Here is a 22,422-nt window from a genome sequence, read left to right on the forward strand (position 1 = left end):
CCTGCTCCCAGTTATGCCTGTGTGAAATCAAGGTGCTGGATTTATTCCAGCAAAGAGCTAAGGATACAAGAAAACCATTTTTAAGATACAACTGATTTGAAAAAGGCCAAGATCTCATCACAGAAATCAAAATAGAGTACACTGAATGATACATGGATATATACTTTACTTTCTGATGTGTTCCAAAACATATATCTCACTTTGCTGCAAGCTGTATCAATGCATTAAAAAAGTCAGAGGAACTTAAACAATGTAACAGCCTTAAGACTGATTCATGAGTTCGATCAAAAGCTTATCAATTTTATGACAAATTACCAGTCAGTAAAATTTAATCCACAAAGTTGTGTATTCTGTGATCCTTGAGTAATGCCTCATACACAAAATGAAATTTTTCAGTAGCACTTTTTCAACTATTTAATACACTTCCTTGCAGGTTTTGTTGCATTATAATATTTTTCATTGCTTTTGATTTTCAGTGGCAATGTAATACATCTTTATATGGAGACCGCGAAGAGGTTTTCTTTGGACAGAGAGTAACTTTTTTGCTGTTATTCTGCTGGTTCCTATTAGATTCATATGCACATAGATATTTAATATTTTGTGTCATTGCATCTTTTTAATATTAATTATTGAGAAAGAACAAATAACATTTGGGCTTACTTTCCCTTTTGGCATTCCTACACTAACTATGGGAAGAATTATCTTTAATTGTGAAGCATCACATACCCTTACAACAGTCAGCAAGTAACAAGTCAAATTTTGAGGTTTCTCCAAAGCTCAAAATATTTTCTTTAAGTCCCACATCACTATATTGATGCATAGCAGTCCTGAAGGACACATCTTTACAATGTATAGGTTGATCCTGTTCTTTTTGTTTCTCCATCTCAGAAAGAGGTTATAGCTCTGTGCCTCAGTAAATTTAAGTGCACCTCAGCTACTTACTTAATGTATTTTGCAGTAGAAAATCTGGCAGGCACATGAAAAATCAAGCTTCTGCAGTGGCTAAAATCAATTACCATCTTCTGGCATCTTACTCAGTTTTGAAGTCAGTTCCTACAGAGTTTGATCTTCTTGAACAGAAACTCAGTACAGGCTGCTGTATTTGACCCAATAATATTAAAAAAAATAAAATAGTCAAACCTCTCTTTAAGGAAAATATTGACATCACAGTGCCTTCAATTCTCTGTTGCCCAGCATCTAATTTAGTCACCAGACAAATGAAAGAATATGAGTATTCAGAAACACTATGGACTATAAGGTCCACTTAACAATATAAGGTCCTTGAGCTTCCCCAGCACTGCTCTATGCTAAGCTCAAGGACTGGCTTTCCTTTTAAATAGCCCTAGAAGATTCTGTTTGAAACACAGCAGAGTTAGCTGGCTGCTTAAGAAATCCCTGGAGAGGAGGGGAACACAGAACTGCAGGACTCTGCCAAGCAGTGAGCACTGCTCCAGCCCATAGCACACACCAGGAAAGCTGCCACCACCAGCAGATGAGCTATAGAAAAATGAACTGTAATAGTTTCAATACAGGTGCCCATTTGCAGTGCCCACCCTACATCTCTGGTGGGCAACATACGGCAGAGAAGAGCTCGTCCTGACAACTCCACTGCTTGGCACTACAGCCCTGGACAGAGACCCAGAGCAGCTGAGGTGCTGCTCACACTGCTCCTACCACTGAGGCAGCAACTCCCAGCAAGGAGCAGCACTGGCAGTAGGGAGCAATAACTTCTGAAGATCACCACAGATGTTTGCTTTAGTGCCCACAAATCAAAGTCTCTGGGGAAGCCACCAGGGTGGCCTTAATCACAACAGGATCCCCTCCAGGCACCAGAATTGGTCAGGGTCACAATGGCAGGAGAGGTGGCTAAATGGTACAAGAAGCTCATATCCTGCCTACACCAGACACTTCATCCTGGGACTTACGATTTAAACCCTTTAGGACCTGACAGAGCTTGGCCATGGCTGGATCCTAGGAAAAATATAGGCACGATGGGAATAATTTTTTTTAACAAACTAAAAATGTATTGTGCTTTTGGAAAGAAATTATTAAATATTATGCTTCCATGGAGTAGAAACAATATGTACCAAGATATTCTCTGCCCCAGCTTAGGAAATGGGTTCCCAACTCTAAAATTACATAAATGTGTTAGTGAGCACAGTTTTACATGTACACAATTTCTTCTTTTATCTAATGTATTTGCAGGTAAAAACTTCACTAACTTGTGCAATAGTTCTTATATATTTGTAATATACCTCTACTTGAAGAGCAGAAAATTATAAAAGCAAATTCTGTGTAAGGTATCAGAATGCTTCAGGGGAAAAAACAAGAAACGAATCAAACAACAACACCCACAAAACAAACTTATCTCACATTTAAAACTGCTTTCCCAACTTTTTTCCCCAAAAATGCATAACATTAGTTGTTTAAAAACTAAACCACTATATGAGGCATATTTTAAAGCCTCATATAAACAATGAAGCTTTTATGGCATCCTCAGAGCAAAGAATGTCCAAATATGGCTGAGAGTTAAGTACCCTGAGAATCGACTGCTCTTAATGAATTCACTGAAGTTTGTAGGTCCACATTTACTGGGAATCAGAAGAGAAATAAAGAGAAGTGATCGTGATTCAACTCATTTTCCTGTACCATTCTCTAAAGATACTGTGTTATAAACATCCTCCATATCTTGGATACTGGAGGCATCTGTTGAATCTTGGTCGCTGACTACAATTCCTACTGAAGAAAGGCTAGAAATGAAGGAGTGCATCTTTTTTGCATAAATATCCCTAATGTTAAAATAGGGGAGGTCATTGCTTTTCTCCTTGCGATCATTGTTGCACTGGTCTCTATCAATGGCTTTTTGCTTTTGGTAGTACTTAGAAAACTTATTGAAAATAATGGTGATTGGAAGTGCTACCACCAGTATCCCACAGATAATGCAGAGGGTGCCAAGCAGCTTTCCAGCAAGTGTGACTGGGTAAGTGTCCCCATAACCAACAGTGGTCATGCTGATGGTTGCCCACCACCAGCAAACAGGGATGCTCTGCAGTTCTGACGAGTCATCATCCTTCTCCACTGAGTAGACAAGCACCGAAAAAATAGAAATCCCAACTGACAAAAACAAAAGCAGAAGTCCAACTTCTTGATAGCTGTGTCTCAACGTGGCGCCCAAAGACCGCAGCCCTACAGAGTGCCTGGCCAGTTTCAGGATGCGAAATATCCTCATTAACCGCAGGATCTGAACCACTTTCCCCATGTTCTCAATATCTTCACTTTCTTCTTCCTTCGTGTCCACAGCCAGTGTGGCATAAAATGGGATAATAGAGACAAAATCAATGATGTTCAGTGGTTTCTTCCAGAACTTCTTTTGACTTGGAGCGGTGAAGAGCCTGATCACTAGCTCAGCAGTAAACCAGATGATGCACGTAATCTCCACAGCTTCCAGCACAGGGTCTCCAATCTCCCTGTCATTGGCATCCAGCCTTTGAAATTCTGGCATGCTGTGAATGCACATGGCCACAATTGATGCCAGAACAACACTCAGGGATGACACGGCAATTAACTTGGCAGACAAGCAGTATGCAGGATTTTCCATTCTAACCCAGATCTTCTTTCTTATTTCACCAAAACACAGATTGTCAAACTTTTCTAGCTCTTTATCAAATATGGATGACTCTTCATTGGAGGAGTCCATACTGTCATTGCTCTTCTGCTCCCAGTCTTTATCAGGACCTTCCTCTTTCCGTTCTTGGTACCGATTGCTGCAGCAGGAATCAATAAACAGCTCATTTATCCCCCAGTACTCTATTTCCTGGCAGAAGGAAAAGACACAAAGTTCTTCCATAACGTGAAGTTTGCCCGTATAATAAAAATTCAGAACATATCGGAACAAGGAAGGATTCCTGTCAAAGTAATATTCCTTGTCTGCCACACTATAATCATCACAAAGTTCTAGAATGGCCTCTTCTGAATGGCATTTGAGAAGTTTTCCCAGTCTGGTATGGGGAAATCGGAGCAAGGTGCTTTGATCCACTGACTGCTTAAAGCCACCCACATTCAAATTTATAAGCTCTGCGTCTTTGCCAGGTCTGCGGAAAAATTCACCATAAACCATTTTGGACAGATGAGTTCCACTGCTGTTGCCCAATGAGATTACATTGAACCTGAAAAGAACATAAGATATTGTTAGAGCATTTAATTCAGTCTTGCTCTTGTGACACATTGTTTTCTCCATCTCCAGTTACTGTGAGATGCTGTAACAAAACAAACAAAAAAAGAAACTAAATTATGAATACCCTTATTCAGCATTTCACAGGTGTAGTTTTAAATCAGTTTGGTTTACAGCTTTAGCAAATTTGAAAGCAGTAGGTTCTGGTTTAGGTCTCCTTTTTACCAGGGTGAAGGAAGAATGCTGAATTCATCTGCAAGTCGGTCTCTGTTCTACTATCACAATGATATTAATAGTCATGAAATCCATGTACTTCAATGATGCAAAAAATCTTAAATTTAAAGAGAAAACATGTCAATCAATCAAAATATTTAGGGCAAAACTTTTGAGCAGGTTTCTCTCAATCACAGTTTCAGAAGAGTTGTATTAATTTATATGATGTTGCAATTTACAATCCACTACTTCCAATGTTATTTACTTGAATGTGAACAGCAATTACTTCTGTTGACATATCAATTTATTTACTTCTAGGGTAATCCACACAAGGGCATTCTGTGTTCTTGAAAACATATCAAAACTGCATTTGAAGCTTTCCAATTCCTGACTTCAAAATGCTGTAGTACATATTTGGGTATCTGCACTGCCTCAGGTATTTTTCAATCTGCCTTCCTACTCACCTGAAGCATCACAACCCTCTTACAACCTTGGTCAGTTCCAGAAGCAATTCCTATTCTGCCACAGCATAGCTACAACCACTGAAGCAATGCTGAGAAGTTGGTGCTGAAGTGTCATTTCTGGAAACAGAAGCTTTCAGAGATGGAACTTCCACAGTAATTTTTCCTCAACAAATAACTGTGGACACCTTCAGATGGACAGAAGGATGTTTAAATGTTTCCGTATTTTACTATAAATTCAGCTGAAACTGAATTCAAAAGGGAGTTATAGTTACTAGTAAGTTAACCTTTACAGAACTGCCTTCTTGCTTTCCTTCCAAGGAGTTGTTGTCAAGCCAAAACTTGCCATCAGATTATATCTAACTTCAGATCATGAGGAGAGTAAATTTTTTTGATCTCTGACATCTAAACGTTAATTGATGTAAACTAAGATAATTTATTTCAATTCAATATGGAAATCAATTCATTTTAAATTTGATAAGATAGTATCAAAATTCTCCTGTCCTAAGAGATGACATCATATGGTGTCATGGTCAGCATGTAGGGCTGGGGGGAGAAGAGAGAAAGGAGTGGGACACTCAGAGTGATGGTGTTTGTCTCCCCAAGCCACCATTAAATGTGATGGAACCCTGCTCTCCTGGGGATGGCTGAACACCTGCCTGCCCATGGGAAGGGGTGAATGAATTCCTTGTTTTCTTTGCTTGTGTGTGTGGCTTTTGCTTTACCTATTTTATCTCAACCCACAAGTTTTCTCATTTTACCCCTCTGGTTCTCTGCCCCATCCCACTGCAGGGGAGTGAGCGTGGGGTTGAGCTGCTGGCTGAGATTAAACCACGACAATATTGAAAGGATTTTGCACCTTAAGATTTAGTTTGAAGGCAGGTATTTACTAGCTAATAGAATGGTTGTAAGACACAGTTGCTCCAGACATTTCCCAAGGCTTCAGTTTTTAGAAATCATTAATACATAAAATAAGAGCACTGATCTCTCCTCACAGAAGAAGGGCAGCAAGATTCATCTAAAAAACATTACCACACTTCACTCATGATCTAGAGCCAAGCTCTGTTTTATACCACTATAAATAAAAAAAATCATAAATCTGGATTGGGGTGACTGGAAGTCAAAAAACCTCTAGCTATTGATTCATTTTAGTCAATAAAATCTCCACTTCTAGCAATTCATTAACATGAGAACACTGGCAGTGTTAGTGAGCACTATAAAAACCAGGCAAGATCTCAGACCACAGAGTCATAGAACAATAGAATGGTTAGGGTCAGAGGGGACCTGAAAGATCTTTTCATTCCAACCTTCCCTGATGTGGCCAGGGACACCCTCCACAAGACCAGGTGGCTCAGAAGCCCATCCAACCCAGCCTTGAAGCCTTGAACTCTCTCAGGGATGAGACATCCACAGCTTCTCTGGGAAACCTCTGCCAGTGCCTCACCACCTTCACAGTAAAGAATTTCTTCCTAATATCCAACCTATATCTACCCTTACTCAGCTTAAAGCCATTACCCCTTGTCCAATCTGGGGGCTCTTTTCACCATGACAAGTAATGCCAAATACAAAACAAGTTTTACCCAGAAAGAACTAAAGCAAGACCTTAGTGCTCAGCAAATTCTTAGTACACTAGACTGACTTACTGTTGAGACAGCAATATAAAACCATACTGATTATGCAGATGATATTCATAATGGTGCCTCCATGAAATTGTTTTGTATAATAAATTCAGTGAGCAATAATTTACTCCTTTATTTTGAGGGTACTGTAGTCATAATTTGTGCAAAATACAGAGAGAAAGTGGATCTTGCTTAGAAAGACCATGATCTGGAACCTGCTTAATGTATTACTACTATTAAGAGATTTTTAGGTTACAGAAAGAACGTACAAGATTCATGATAATTATGTCAAGAGGAGCTTCATCATCTGAAGTATGTCTTGTTTGACTTGCAGAGACCTTGATTCCTGAGCCATGGACCAGGACATTGTTGTGCCAAGTACCATCAGAACAATTTGTGTCATTTTAACAAGTGATTCAAGCCACAGGGCAATGAGTACTGATGACAACTTCTGTCTCAGCACAACATGCTCTCTGCTCAAGGAAACCCTTTACTCACTCAGGAAACGTTTTTCCTCAAGGGTAAAACTCTGCTCAGCTAGAAATTATGTTTTCCTGGAGTGCCAAGGCCTGTGTCATGAACATCCTAAGAACACAAAGCTACCACAAACTTTGAAAATCTCAACTTGAAGTGCAACATTAACCTCTTTGATCTTCTGCAGATATAGATAACATAAATTGGTAACCATTCCAAATCACACAATTCTTGCCCTGGAGAGAGTATAGGAGAGCAAATAAACACATACCAGATGTTTGTTACTTGTTTGCTTTAATTGTTTTAGTTGTTTCAGTGAGCTACTGGGTAAGAACTCATATAGAATAGAAAATGAAACAAGACACAGAAGAAAAATGCTTACTGGAAGAATGAACATTATTTTCCAAGATAAAAAAACCCAACAAATAGAAGTTCCAAATGTTAAGCTTCAGGGCTAAATAAAAGCTAGTAATAAGGAAAGCTGTGTGAAAAGGATGCAAACATTAGAATAAAAAAACAAAATGACAGGATCTAACTCTTCCCAGTCTAATTTGGAGATGGGCTCTAGCCAGTGCTTCTGCAGTCACACATTGTTGGTGAGGCCACAGGCCCATTGTCTGTCTAGGAAGGGAAGTTGAAAATTTCTGGGCTTTTAGCACGCTGTGAAATCCCTAAAGCTCTCAAAGGGGGAGTCAGGGAGACAGCTTGCATATACAGTTCCTTTGAGACAGCTATGCCACAGATGTACAGCATACCCCAAAGTGCTGTGGTTTCCAACCTCTTGTGGAACAAACGACTAAGAGATTTTTAGTGACCATGTAGATTGCCCTACTACACATTTATTTGTCAGCAAAGTTTCTCTTTCTCAGTTATGTTTTGCCCAGTATCTACACAAAATGCCCATTGTCTGTGAGGTCCTACACCACAAGCTTCAGAACATCTTTTTTCATGTGTTGTATCTTTGAGCATGGTACCACCTTGGCTACAGGTAACTCCAGACGGGGGCAGTTTCATTTTTATTAGCATTAATCTGTGATTATCCAGGCACAATAGAAAGAAAGTTGACCTGGTTCACAGCTGTTGTGCTCTGCTGCTAAAAATACTCAAACCACATGCCTATAGATTTTCTATGAGTTTCCTTCATGGTTATGGTGTCTTAGCCTCACCTCCTGCTTCCTGCACAGCTGCACTCCATGAACCTCTCAAGACTAAGTTCACATTTTAGCATGGTTTCCTCTAAGTTGAAGGAATGTAAATAAAAGGGCCTAGTCCTGCTCACAGTGAAGTCACAAGGGATATAACACTGACATGAACCTGAAAGGGCACGCAAATCTCGGTAAGTCTACAAAGTATTTCCAGAGCTCAAAATCATTTTTTCCCAAGGAATCTGATGATCTTGGTAGATTTCCATTTCAGGGCTCCCAATTCAGACAATTCAGTAATGAGCAAATTCCTTCTAAAGAATCTTACTTTGGCACTCAGCCATGCCCAGGAACCATATTTTGTCTCCTAATGATGCAGACAAACACCTGGGCTCTAACTTCTGTTAATTTCCCGACAGTTAAGAGCTTCTACAAATCATCCAAGCTACACACGTGCAGCTTTTGACACCTAAGTACTTCTAAAATGCTGTGGATAACAAACCCTAACAACCTTCAGCTCAGGATCAACACTTCACTGATTTTTTAAGTGTTTGAATTTCTCCACTCATTATAGGGCAAATACTTGTCTAATGCACGACCTAGAAGTACTGTCTACACTTTCTGACTCACTGAGCAGAGAAAAACATTAAAATGCATATATAATTTACTTGATCAATCACAATTAGCGATTTGGACTGAAATCCAGTTAGGATGACTTAAGCTGTTGTCTGTCAGCTGGGCAGTAATAAATGCTTTGGCAAACACAATTAAGCCAGGAAAAATGTAAGGTAATATTACTTGGCACAGCCTCTTTCACTGTGATATAAGCTGCAACATACAACTCTCCTTTGTAATACTTGACATAGCAAAGTTAATCGTTAAGTCATTCACAGACTATGGAGGCAGAAGTTAACTTTAAAAAGTCATCTAACACAAATAGCAAGACCATCTGAAGAAACCACTCTGTTGTTATGGATATTCTGTGAGGCAAAGAGGATAAATTCATCAGCTAAATTATTTTCTCAGCTGTAATTTATTTTTTTGTATTCCATTGGCAGTATTATCTTTTGTGCAGCATATTGCATTAAAATGCCATGAAAATAATAGAATTATGCAACTACATTTCTTTTTAAATGGATTCAGTACAACCTCCCAGAAGACCAAAGGTAAATAAAGTTTGAGTTGAAATATCCAGGCCAAATTTTGTTCTGATGTTACTCCCATGTAAGCCTTTTGGCTATGTTCCCTCCAGTACAATTCTACTGGCCCCAGGCTGTTTTAGAAACTGAACTTGTGCCAAATGTTTGTGCAGCTTTGCAATACAATGAAGATCAGAAAGAGATGCTCATCATTTGGAAACAACAATAGCTGTTAGAAGCATTGCTGACATTCAAATGTAAAATTATCTAAATATTCGCACCTGTGGAAAAATGATCTTCAAATACAGGGGGTTAAAAAAACCCCCAAAACACCTCCTCCAAAAGAATGATAAGGAATAAATGAAGTTTATTACAGTTTGCTACAACTGAGAGTAAAAGAACACAAGCAAGAATAGAAGAACAAGCACCTGCAGGCCGTGGTTCACACCACTTATCTGAGGCACAGGTTTTTGGGGGCGAATCACCAGAGATGGGGTCCATCTCTGCCCTGACTAGATAAGCAGCCTGTAGGAGTAGTACCACAAGGTGTGTAACTTCCATGAGACTAATACAAGGTAAAATGAATCCTCCCAAAGTGAAATTCTGCTACTTCCACTGTGAGGATGCTGGTGAGGACTGAGTACATGCCAAGGGTTGGGTATGAGAAAGGGGCAAGGAAAAACACACCAGCTGTAGCTTCCACATGACAGAAGCTTCCTTGGGAATGCAGTTTGTGATCTGAATTGCTTTCTCATATACATAAAGAACAAGTAGCAACATCTAATACCACCCAGTTATCAGAATGTCACCTTGTAAAATGATTAAAGTGAAAAAAAAGAAAAAAAAAAAGTTATTCTCTCTCTGACTTGAAAAGCTCGTGGAGATAACACACATTACGAGAGTTAACAAGGCTTGCAGCTTGCAATGTTCCCAAAGGCTCTGCAATTTATATTCTGTTCATATAAATTAAAAGATCATTATCCACAATTAAGTGGAAGTGACAGATTAAAATGTGCTTGCTTGAAAACCTCCCCGTAAATCCCCACCATCTAAGCACAGTTAGAATGCTGCAGTTACAATACCTGTTCTACAGACAGCTCAGACAGACAGCTGACCACATTAAGCACTTCCCTGAGTTGTACAGTCCCAATGGCTGAAGTTCACAGAAATATTTGAGAAGATACCAAAGACGTTGTTACAAGCAGGCCAGCATTGCTGTGGTTTGATGGTAAAAGAAATTGTTTCTCTCCAGGTTATTTTGGCAATAATCTTGTTTGACAGGTCATCTTAATGGCACCCATCAAGAGTAAAGCTTCAAATCATGAAGTACTACCTGAAGTGGACATTGTAACTTATAGGTCTAGGTACCTCTCCAGAGAGGGCAATTTCAATGGATCACTTCCATAAAGTAATATTTTGTACCCCATTTTCCACTGAGTTCCCCATTGTTTCCATTCAAGTACTTCTCCAGTGATCACAACAAACATAAAATCCTATCATTACAATTACTGGGGTAATTTGTGGTACCACTAGTTGTCAAAAACATCCTATACATGATGCCAACATCAGATGCTTCCATATAGATAAAAGTGATGCAGAATAAAAATATACTAATATACTTATTAAAAATAATTCTGCATTCTCCCTTCACTGATTAGTCTAGCATCTAAGATCCTTGGTGAAACTGTAATTCACTTACAGAGGTAGTTTGGTTTTGAAAGGTTACCTACCTAAGCAAGTAAAATGATGCAGATATCCAGACACAGAGAGCAGTGTCCCTGAAGTCACACAGCAGATCAGCTGCCTACAAACAAGCCCACATCCCTCTCACACCATTACCCACTTCACAGTCTCCTCAACAGCTATCCACACCACTCCAGGTACTGCTACCCTGAGACATATGGGCTCAGAGCCAGCAGTCAAATATATTCTGACAGACCAGTCCTTTAGCAGCTAACTAAAAAAAAAGACAAAACCCCCACATATTTATCTAGCATAGAAAATTTAAATACTATTCCTGTATTTACAGTGCAGTTTCAATGTCCATGGTTGTATCAAGGGGCTATGATGGCAGAGGTGAGAAACTGCCCCATCTATCCCACCACAAATCCTCCAGGCCTAACATAGAGGGATGAACAATTTCTCTAATACGCAGGGCCATGAACTGTTGAAGACTTTCCTAAGTTTCTAAGGAGAGTGTTAATGGTTCACAAGCCTCTGCACAGTGGCAAATTATCCCCACACTGAGCCATAACTCTTCCATTTTTAGGAAAATAATGCAGACCCTGGTGGAATTCAGAATATTCTTATCTCTTGTGGAAGGGGTACACAGTGTTAAAATTAAGATTTGCAAAGAAGACTGATCTGATACTTAAAGTTTTCCATTCATTTGTCCATCCTCCATTTCCTAATTGGAGTCTGATGAATTGTCCTCCAATTCCTAGTATAGATGGCAGAACTGTTGATCACTTCTGTTCCGAGATCATCTCTTCCCACTTCTTATGCCTGTTTTTTGTTTTCAATTTTTTCGTTTTTGGAAGCAAGGTAATATTTTTAAAGGACACAAAGTCCAATCACAACAGTCAGTTTTGCTGGGTGAAAAAGTTGCTCTGAACAATGTAAAATCTATGCACCCCATGAAGTAGGATTTTTGCTCCTTAAACTGGGAAGAGACATATGAACATAAACACCAGGATTATGTTGTAACACATTATAGCAGAAAAAACTGTTCGGAGATCTGAAATCAGTCCTACCTGTGCTATCAACCACACCTTCACTAGCAGCAGCCACAGGAGCAGAAGAGCTAAAAGGGCAATTCAGCTGCAGAGCACAGGGCTAAGCCACTCACCTGGCTACACATAACTTTTGAATCCGTTACAGCTTTATCCTGCAAAGTCTTGGCTTCAGGATAAACTGCTTGAAAAAAAAAAACCTCTGCCCACAGTACTGTCCTGGGTGTTACCTCAGCCTATTGGTTGTAGTTTTTTATTCATTTATAAATAAGATGCTTACATTAGTAATATACTATTGAATACAGAAAATAGGTTTAGAGTGGACCTTGAAGAGTAATATAATTCAATTCCTCCACCACCTCAAGGCAGGATCAGCTACTTCTAGGCAATTTTTGGCAGAGATTTATTTAATGTCCCATGATAAAGCCTATCCAGAGAGGTTGTGGAATCTGGTCCAGTGCTTGAATGCCCTTGTTCTCTCAAAATTATTTTCCTAACATCTACTTAAGCATGCTGCAGTTCAGGCCCTTGAATGTGTACACTTAGAGCAGATTTGGAATGGGATGGAGTCACTGAGGACGGACAGCAGAAACAGGCTATTTACAAATTCTCCACAACATTTCAGTTCCTTCCTTTGCTATATATTTAATTTTACTTGGCAGTCTGAGTAGATAAAGTTACATTGTATTTATTATTTTATGTTTTGGAAAAATTCTATTAATTTCAGAGATAAACAAAGGTTTTCTTTACCACAGTGAAGTTCTCCAAGATATTCAGAGTCTCTCAGGCAACAAGAGCACAAGCAATTGTTATTGTGGATATTTTGAGCGAAACCTTTAACTGCAAACCTGTAAAAACATTTGTGCTTGCAGCATGTTAATCTCACTAAAGGAATCTGTGTTGTTCAATATAAATCCTCTTGACCCAAGACAACTCTGAAGCAGAGCTCCAAACCTCACTTACATCCAAGTTCTGCAGTCGGCCGTGGTCCAACATTCACTTTCAAAGCATCCGAGTAACTTTTACAATGTGCTAGTATGCATGACATGAGACCACAGGCTAAGGAAGGATATGTGGAGGCAGCTGGAGAAAATATCTGCAAGAGATGTAGGGTTCAGAGCCACGGTGCAAACCTTACCCACACGGAGGCCTCCAGAAACCTCCATTTCTTGGAGCACTCAGATTTTGGTACATGCTCACTGCTCCTACACTGGACCCTGTTTAGTTACACCAGTCAAACTCTTGACTTTCCAGGTAGCATCACAAACTAATTTGTGGTGAAAAGATCCTTTGGAGGTCCCTTTGTCCTACCCAGTGTTCAAAGCTAGTTCAGTTAAAGAAGTCTGTTAGGGCAAATTGATTTTTTTAACATCTCCAAAATTTCCCAAACTCTCTGGTAAAATGGTCCAGTCAGCCCCTCTTACAGTGAAAATATTTCTCCTAAAGCCTAGTTAGACACTCTTTTGTTCCAGTTTGGGTTCAGTGACTCCTTCTGTGGACCTGCTGGCTATAGGCTTGCTAATAAAGTCCAGGATGCAGCTGGCCTTCACTGTGAGGGCACAGTGCTCACTTGTGTTCTACATGCTGCCTATCACAATGCCCATATCCTTCTCTACAGAGCTGCTCTCCATTCAATCAGCCCCCACACTGTTGCATGGGGTTGCTTCAACCCAGATGGAGTTTCTGCAGGATGCTGACAGCCCTTAAAACAGCATCCCATCGGTGTATCAGAGTATTATTAGACATTTCAGTCCTTAAAAAACAAAGGTATTTTCCCTGATGATTTCAACTTGGTTGTCCCCACAAAGCACTCAGCAGAAAGGACATTTGCCAGAAAATGTGTGAAGTGAGTACATGACAGGCTAAGATAGAGAATTGCATCACTGCACCACTGTTCAATTGAATATTCACAGAAGAAGCTGAGGCATTGTCTTTGCACACAAAAAGGAACAGCCAGCAAATAAGTTTTTTCACAAAACAAGCATCAGTCCTAACCAGTGCAATTCATTTCAGCACCTGTCAGTATAATTACCCACTGTTTTTCCAGGAAGTGTTGAGTAGACACTATCACCTGGATTTACACATGCAAACAATACCACACATTGGCACAATTTGTAAGGTACTGGAGGTGCTATGTGTGTGGGCTGGATTCTGGCTAATTCATGTGTTTGCACAGCCCATAACAACACAGCCATTTAATCAACTCAGTGTCAGACCTTATACAATTACTCTGGTGCAATTTTCGCTATTGTCTTCCAATGACAGAAAGTTTGGAACAGATACAAAGCCCAATCAGATTAGAAGAAATTTCAGGTCAGATTCCAGCCCTTTGTCTCCTTCCTTCTCCCACCTTATTTTTACAAATATATTTTTCCAATGTTTAAAATCACCCACACAAATATCCAGAGAGGAAAAATGAAGGAGTGTGGCTGCATAAATCCAATCCCACAAAATTAGCAGATGTTTTGTGAAAGACTTTAACAGGAGAAGGGTTTTCTTAGATTTTTACCTGGGCTAAACTTCTGCTAGATAGATTAATAAACTCCCACAATGAGCCCCAGGGATTTTGAAGGCACCACATACCAAGAGGTCCAAAGGAAGATCTGAGATCCTGACTACATGTCTTCCAAGAATTAGAGTTAATTAAGCATATGCAGCGCACTGGAAGAAACTAAGAGCAATACATATTTGGATGTAGTTGGTAGTTTCCCTTTATAAGCTGCTGCTTGAAGCAAAGGACCACTGAACATCACTGTAGGCAAAAACTTGTTTGGTCTTAAGGGTAGTGCTAATCTACAACTCTCTACAGAAGAAAAAGAAGATAATTGAAATGATGTTTTTTTCTTTCTGTCTTCTTTTGGATGAAGTACTTCAGTATGTGCTCAGTAAAACTCTGGAGAGGAAAATGACAACTTTGGCCTCTCATTTCATTTGTGAGGCAGTTTTCCCACAGTCCCCAGACTTTGTATCTGAATACATAAACCCTTGATATCATCTGAAATAAGTAATATTTATCACTAAGAGAAACATGTCTGATTGCCTAAGACCCAAGTCTCAGAGCCAGGAACTTTTAGAGGTGCCAGATGAGACTTGGTCCAAATTTTTCAGAGACTTGGTCCAAAGTTTTCAGATAGCGTTGAATACACACAATCAAAAGGAGTCTTTTCAAGTCATGTTGGACTTCTTACAAGCTAATGAATAAAATTGTGCTTGAGTATTGCCTCAAACTGGGGCTTTTGCTCAGCTCCAAAGTGATAGCTTAAGAAGACTGAAACACATCCCCTCCCTCTAGCAGTTGCAGAAGGCCTCAGAAAAGGCTGCCTTCATAGTCAGGAAATGGATGAAGCAGCCAGGAACAAGCACTTTGCCTAGCAGCAAGTGCCGACAGATTAAGCTTTTCTCATTTTCAGGATTCACAGGTTTCAATATGAATCCACAATAACTCTTATTTGAGCACCAAACATACTATGAGCTAATTTGTCCTCTCTTTTGTTCTTTTCTGTCATTATAAAAAATTGATCAAAGTGGGAAAAACTTCTTTCTGCCTGGCCGAACATAGAGCAAACTGTAAAACAAAATCATGACTCCCTGAAAAGGACAGCTTACAATGAGAACATAAACAACATTACTCTTTCCAGACTAATAGAACTAAGCTAAAATATCACCAAGAACTCATTCTATCCTCCTTGTCCAGCTCAAGCTTTTAGCAATTTCATGGGTGAGTTAAAAGAGCAGTATTGATCCATGCTGGCTGTCCTTTTCAGAGCAAACATCGCACTGGACAGGAAGACACACAGATCTTCTTAGCTTAAGAAGAATATACAAGGCAGCATCATGTTCAGCAGCTTATTCAAGGGAAAAGGTGTCTGCCCCTAAAATGTCATGCTGAAACCATCATTCACTGCTTGTCACTAGCTACAGCTAAGCCGTGGAGGACTAATTTACATTTGTGCTGCAGTAATGAGTGAGCTGTTTTCAAAATGAAAACCTAACTTATGGCTCTATTTGCTCTTCTCTCAACTGGCAATAAATGGAGTTCATAAAATTTCAAAGCAGCTTTGGAATTGTAATCTAATTAAATCAGCAGTAACTGATTGAACTGAAGAATTATATATATATATATGATAGAACAAAGCCTTCAATAAAAAGGAGTCTTCCTTGGGACATACCCAATCTTCCACCAGTCTTGGTTTTAACCATATTGATTGACAGCAATTGTCCACAAAATTAATATTGTAGATTTATAATTGCATCTCACAAACCATAAGGTTTATATTCTTCTCTCACTGAAATAAGGAGTGAGAACCCCCTTGCTCTCAGTAACACACCCTGCTGTGGTACCAAGAAGGTTTTAGAGCCGAAGCCTTCACAGCAGTTTACACTGCTGGAAGCAGCAACAGCTCTTGTCTGCTGAAGGAGAGGAGGTAGAAGAGAAGCAAGGAGCACAGCAGAGCAATCAGAAGTGCTTCCAATTTTTATGAAACTGTCCAGGCTGTGTCTTAACTCCTCTATGCAAATCTATGCAAATCAAAGCGATCACAGATTTTTCCTGAGTTGGTTATCTGCCTCCCACAGATAACCTGCCTGTACTTACATGAACATCAGCAATCAATTTGTTAGGCTCGAAGAATAAAAAACAGAAATATGAGACTCCTCCTATATGGGGCAGAAAACTGCCAATACTAAGTTTTACAAGATTGACATACGAGATAGTTTTTGTCCATAAATCTCATAGCACTTTATTAAGCGCTGTGAGGCCGATGCCTTGAGCACCATGCTTTGGAAGCCAAACCTGAGACTTGAGATGTGACCTTTTCAATGTCATGTAGCAGGTCAAAGTGCTCTACTTCAACATTCCCAAGTTCATGAAGTCTCTATCTTTGCTTTTAGTGACAACCAAAAGAGAAAGCAAGCAATCCTCTGCACAGGTTGAGCTCTGAGCCTGTCATTAGAGTAGCTCTGGGCTAGAATGAATAAACACATGGAAGAATTGAACTATTTTTAATATATCAGTTGGCATCTAAACTGGTTGTCCAAGTTGATGAACAAAGGACAAAAATGTAAAAAAGGAAGAAAAAGGGGGAAGAAAATTCTGGCTCAGCTCATAAATAACCTATCCTCCTCTCCTTAAACAAGCCACACTCCATTTTGTCCATGTGGACTTTGCTGTTTTTTACTGGCAGCCTGATAAGAGCAAAAAATTTCAAAAAGAAGGAAAAAAGAGAAGTTAATTTCTTAGCCTTTACCCTAATACAGTCCTGTTCAGAGCACACACAGCTCCAGCTGCACAGGTGCCTCTCCAGAGCACTCACACAGTACAACACCTCACAGGGCAAGAAGGGACAACATCTCTTGCTGCTGCTGGCAGAGGGGAGGATGGTGCCAGGCTGTCTATCTGCACATGGATTGAGTCTGGATTCACAATCCAGCAGCTCTCGCTGCCCAAGATCAACTTTTAAGACATAAACCTACCTGGAGGAGATGGCAACAGACACTGAGCAAGCTGAGGTCCAACTGATGTCCGCAGCCAGGACACATGGCTGCTCTGAACAAAAGGGAGTCAGAAGGGCTGAGCCACAGTGGCCTCCCCTGGAGCCCCCTCCCAGAAATTCCTCAGCAGGTATGAGAGCTGGTAAACCAAGACATCTCACCTCAGTCCCCACTCAGCTGTCAGGGATGGGAAGGAAGAATGGATAAGACATCTTAGTGTGAAGGGCAGGAAGATGAGCTGGAGAGTTTATGAATAAAAAGATGGAGAACAGAAATTTGTGCTATGATCAAGGACATTGGGAATACCCATCAGACAGACATCAGTGATGGAAACAATTTAGAGAGAGCAAAATTAGTGAACCCTTCAATGAAACTTTGTATCAACATTACCAGCACACAGAGACCATGATGTTTACTCCAGACTTACCCGAGCAGTGCATGTAAACCAAGGTCTCAGGCTTTACCTGTAACACAGCAAATGGCCCCAAATCCACAGCAAACTAAGCAAAACAAGAATAGTGAACACAATGGGACCTTCTAATATAAATGATAAAGTTCATCTTCCCAGAAGACAGATGTATCTTGAAAATTACTGTGGAATGAGCTCCCTCAGAAACTAAGGACCAACATGATCAACACCATCTCCCTCTGCAAGAAAGACAAACATTTTAGAACTCATCTATCCTAAAACAGAATGAAAAACAAAAGTAAACCATTACAAGCAACTGTCACATACAACTCCCTTACAAGAAAAATGAGCCACAAATGACAGATGACAGCCATTTAACACAGTGCTGTTAGGACTTCAGGCACATTATGAATGAGACAAGATGAGCAGAACACATTCACATAAAATGGAAAGTACAGTATTAAGGAAAGAAGAATCAGTAAAATATGTGAAAATGGAAAGCATCAGAAGAAAATGAGGTATGTAAAAGAAAAAACGGTAAAGAATGGAGAAACATAGTGAGGTAGTACCTTGAAGCAGATGATCCCCTGGCATTAACTGGTGCAGAACCATTGTCTGGAACAGGTCAAGGACAGTTTCTGTCATCTGAGGATTTGGTCCTCCACACAGAACCAGGCAATGGAACTGACAGGATCCTGCCTGGTTTTCTTGGGGTGCTTTCCCCTCAGAAAGTAAAGAGGCAACACAGGAAGAAAATAAGATGATGCCATAAATTAAAAGGCAAGGCTTAACAGAAACAAAAAAATAGATGAAAAGCAAGAAATAAAAACAAAGGGATGGGGCAAAGGCAAGATACAAAGAAAATATCCACAGATTAGTGGAATATATTTTATTTATTCATGAGCTCTCTTTTATTATGTGTCCTTGGCAGATGTCCTACAACTGAAAGTTTGCAAGGCAGAGAATGATGCGAGTTTAGAGACTTGAGCCTTGTTTCTAGTCATTAGCCTTGGGCAAATTTTTAATATATGTGCCTCCATAGGAAGTAAACAAGTTCCTTAAATCAAGAGCCTTGGGACAGGAGACGGGCTGCAAACAAATGGGCTTAGACAGGGACTCCAGGAGATAAGACAGAAAGCATGATCTCAACCTGTTTTCAAGTAACCAAGGTGAAGGTCAGGCTGCCCAACAGGACACGATCTCCTTCTACCTCTGACCCTGATTCACACCATTCCCTGTCCTTCATACGCCCTCCTTGTTAAGCAGCACTTATTTCACCTGAGAGCATGTGGGCTCAGCTTGCCCAGCTGGCAGGGACGGGGATGCCAACAGCAGGCAGCCACGGCAGCAGTCTCTGCAGTGATCCCAGCACCGAGGCAGGACTGGGGGCTCAGTCAGAACAAAAAGCACACCTCTGGCAGATGCACCGGTGCTGAGTGGGGAAAGCCCGGCTGCCTCCACTCTCCACGCAGGTTTAAGGTGCCTCTGCAGCTCAGCTCAGTCACTGCTGAACCTTGTTTTGCATTGAGGCTGAATGGTCTTGGCACTGAGTGTTAGTAGTTGATTTTATCCTGCCTATGGCTGTAATTGCACAACTAAGGTGATACTGGTGGCTAAATACTGATTTATCATCTTTTCAGGTTTAAGGTGGTTTTATTCTTCTTGCCCTGGGAAAGTTGCTAAGTCCTAGAGCGGGTGAGCAAAGAACTGCTTCTCCTTCAGGAGCTCTCTGTTTCTACAAAGGACATTTTAGTAAAACATCTGACCTCACCTGTCCCAGGAATAATGCTAGGGGTCACACTGGAGTTTCCATCAGCTCAGCTGAAAGCTGTTCATTGATTTTCTTTTGCCCACACTCACAAATAGGAAGTTGAAGGGCTGCTACAGTTTCTGTGGGTTGCCTTAGTGCTGAGACAGGTAACAAGACAGACATTTATAGATAAGGAAGAAGGTCTCTAAAAAAAGAGCTTTAATGTCCTCTGCTATGAATATATATAGATTTACTCTTTTTTAATTGCAAGACCCACTTAAACAAATCTGTCCAGACTGTATAAAGCAGATCTAACGGACAAGTAAAGAACTTTGATTTAAAAAATCTGATATTATTTCTGGACCTTCCCCATATTTTAATTCCTGAAATTGAAAAAAAAAAAAATCTAATGATACTGCGCCTCTTTTTTAAAAAGAACTGTTTTGAAATCTACAGCTAAGAAGCACCCTTGTAAAAGCTAGGTATGATTACTGTCAGTTAAAGTTCTTTTATCATCATTTAGCTACCTACCTGTATTCAAATAATTTACACAATTTCAGGACATAAAATCAGTTTTGTCTATCCACAGTGCTATCTCAACAGAAATTTAGATACAGAAACTAAAAATGCCTTCCTTATAAGCCAATTGTCTTTTATTCCCCCAAATGATTACTGATTTCAACACTGCTGCAATGGGCAACTTCCCCCCAGCAGCAGATATTGAATACACCTTGCAAAGCTGAAAAGCCACCTCTACTTCGTGGCTTAGGATATCAACTCAGATCAAATCCTCCCAAAACTGTAGGTGATTTAACCCTAACCGATTAGAGGAGAGAAGGATTTTGGGAAATGCTGCAGCTGTGACTGAGGAAAACAAGAATGAGTGGTCCAGGACATTTCTCTGAAAATGAGATCTGCCCAAGGTGTCCCAAGTCGGACACCCAGAGCTTGACTCACACATCCCCTCTGAAGCTCCTGGCTCCTGTACAAAAGGTATTCTTGCTCCCTCTGTCCCCTTAGGACGTTAGCCTGAGTGCCTTATGCCATCTATTGGCCTAGACCAGCGACAGGAGCTCGGAGGAGAACTTTAATTCTGGGAAAGTGACTGTGTTAACAGGAATCTGTCCATAGATCTGTAAATTCCGCTAATGGAATCAATACACTGCCGCTGCTCAGATCTTGAGGTCTACCTTGCCCAGCAGACACGCTGAGTTCAGCTCCCAGAACAACCAGCAGCTGTGTTTTGCATTAGGCAAATGAAAAATAGTACTGACACAGAGCCATCTCGCAGGCAAGAAAATCCAGAAAATAAGCAAAGAGAATGTTCACTGTCCTACAGATGTACATTAAAAAATCATTTCTAGAAAGAGAAAGCTCCTTCAAAATCCACTTAGTTCTAAAATCTGGTTAACTATTCCCAGCGTAGTTAAGTCTACTTTAAATTGAACACGCCGAGTGAAGAAACTTCTCCCACATAACCTTAGCGACAGAGGCTACTGTTGCCATTACGGTAGCCACTGCTACTTAAATCTAGTTTACTTTTTAATCTAAACGAGTTTCTAAAAGACAAGGCAGAGCTCTGCAATGCGAAAGGACTCAGAGGCATCGCTATTGATCCGCTCCCGCACAGACCATTACAAAGCAGCCGCGGAGAGCTCGGCAGGACGCGGTCCCTCCGAGGGCCAGAGCGGTGCTCGCGTCCCCGCTCCGGAGCCTCCTCCCTTCGGGGAGCGGAGGGCGGCTGCACGTCCCGAGCCGGACGGGTCACGGCAAGAGTTCGGCGGAGCAGCGAAGCCCGCCGAGGCTCCCCCTGTCCTAGGCGGCATCCCCTGCCCCCCCTCCTCTTCTTCCTCCTCCTCCTCCCCCGACTGTTTGCCCCGCAAAACGCATGGAGAAGACACCGCATCCCCGGCACCGCGCCGGACTCCGCGCTGTCCCCGCCGAGCCGCGCAGCCGCTCCGCCGGGGCAGCGCTGCCTACCTGAGCCGCGGCCGCCGCCGGCCGCCCCGCCGCGCTCCGCCCGGCTCCGCGGGGCCGCCCGAGGTGGGAGGGGAACGCAGGCGGCGCAGGCGGGCTCAGGCGAGTCCCCTCCCCGGCCCCGGGCATCCCCCGGCCCCGCGCCCCGCTCCCGTCCCGGCGCGGAGCGGGACGGGCGCTGCCTCCGCCCCTGGGGTCCCGCAGCGCCCTCGGGGTCCCGCTCCGCTCCCCGTGGTTCCGCACCGTGCCTGAGCGGTGCCGCCTTACCTCCGGGGGGCACCGCTCCGGTCATGCCCGGGCGGTCAGCGCTCCCCACAAGTCCCGCTCTACGCCCCGGGGATGCTGCTCCGTGGCTGCAGGGGATCCCACCCGCAAGGTTCCCCTTCTCTCCCCGAGGGTTCCCGCACTTTGCCTGTCGGACCCGCACAGCACCCGCGGGGTCTCCCCGCGCCCGGGCAAGTCCCGCTCAGCTCCCTCGGGGAGTCCCGCAACCCCCGATCCCGTGCCCGGAGCACGCGTGGGGACCTGGCTGCGCCGCTCCCTTGCGTAGGCACCTACCAGGCACCTCTAGGTAGTCCCCGCTCTCCTGGGGCTCGGGGAAGGCGCGGAAGGGGGGCAGCCCGTCCCGAGGGGCGATGCTGCCGGGGCGGAGCGGGCTGGCGAGGCCGCCTCCCAGCCAGGGCTGCGGCAGCGCGGCGGAGCGAGCGCTGCCCCTGCCGCCCTGGCCGCACTCTGGGCTGCGGGGCTCTCACCGTCCTGCTTTTGTGCGGCGCCGGGGCCGGCACTGCGCGGAGTTGCCAGCCCGAAGGGATTGATCTGCCATTGATTCCCAGCGCCGCTCTGCT

The 22,422-nt window shown here is 42.1% G+C and overlaps 1 protein-coding gene across 3 annotated transcripts; it reads right to left on the minus strand.

Annotated features, from left to right (window-relative positions):
• Nucleotides 1-149: 149 nt before the first annotated feature.
• KCNS3 (potassium voltage-gated channel modifier subfamily S member 3) lies at nt 150-22,422 on the minus strand. Of its 3 annotated transcripts, none has more exons than XM_042032949.1 (2): nt 22,136-22,422; nt 150-4,166 (listed from the first exon to the last, which is right to left on the minus strand). In XM_042032949.1, the coding sequence occupies exon 2, from the start codon at nt 4,115-4,117 to the stop codon at nt 2,636-2,638; it is 1,482 nt and encodes a 493-aa protein (XP_041888883.1). In that variant the 5' UTR covers nt 4,118-4,166; nt 22,136-22,422; the 3' UTR covers nt 150-2,635. The 3 variants fall into 3 exon arrangements, with proteins under 3 accessions (XP_041888883.1, XP_041888885.1, XP_041888884.1); XM_042032951.1 differs by lacking the exon at nt 22,136-22,422 and adding an exon at nt 21,581-21,603; XM_042032950.1 differs by lacking the exon at nt 22,136-22,422 and adding an exon at nt 18,420-18,594.

This window comes from Corvus kubaryi, unplaced genomic scaffold (genome assembly GCF_017639235.1).
Source record: "Corvus kubaryi isolate FWS band 111438036 unplaced genomic scaffold, C.kubaryi_AGA036_p1.0 37354, whole genome shotgun sequence".
In the NCBI taxonomy this organism is placed as follows: Eukaryota; Metazoa; Chordata; class Aves; order Passeriformes; family Corvidae; genus Corvus; species Corvus kubaryi.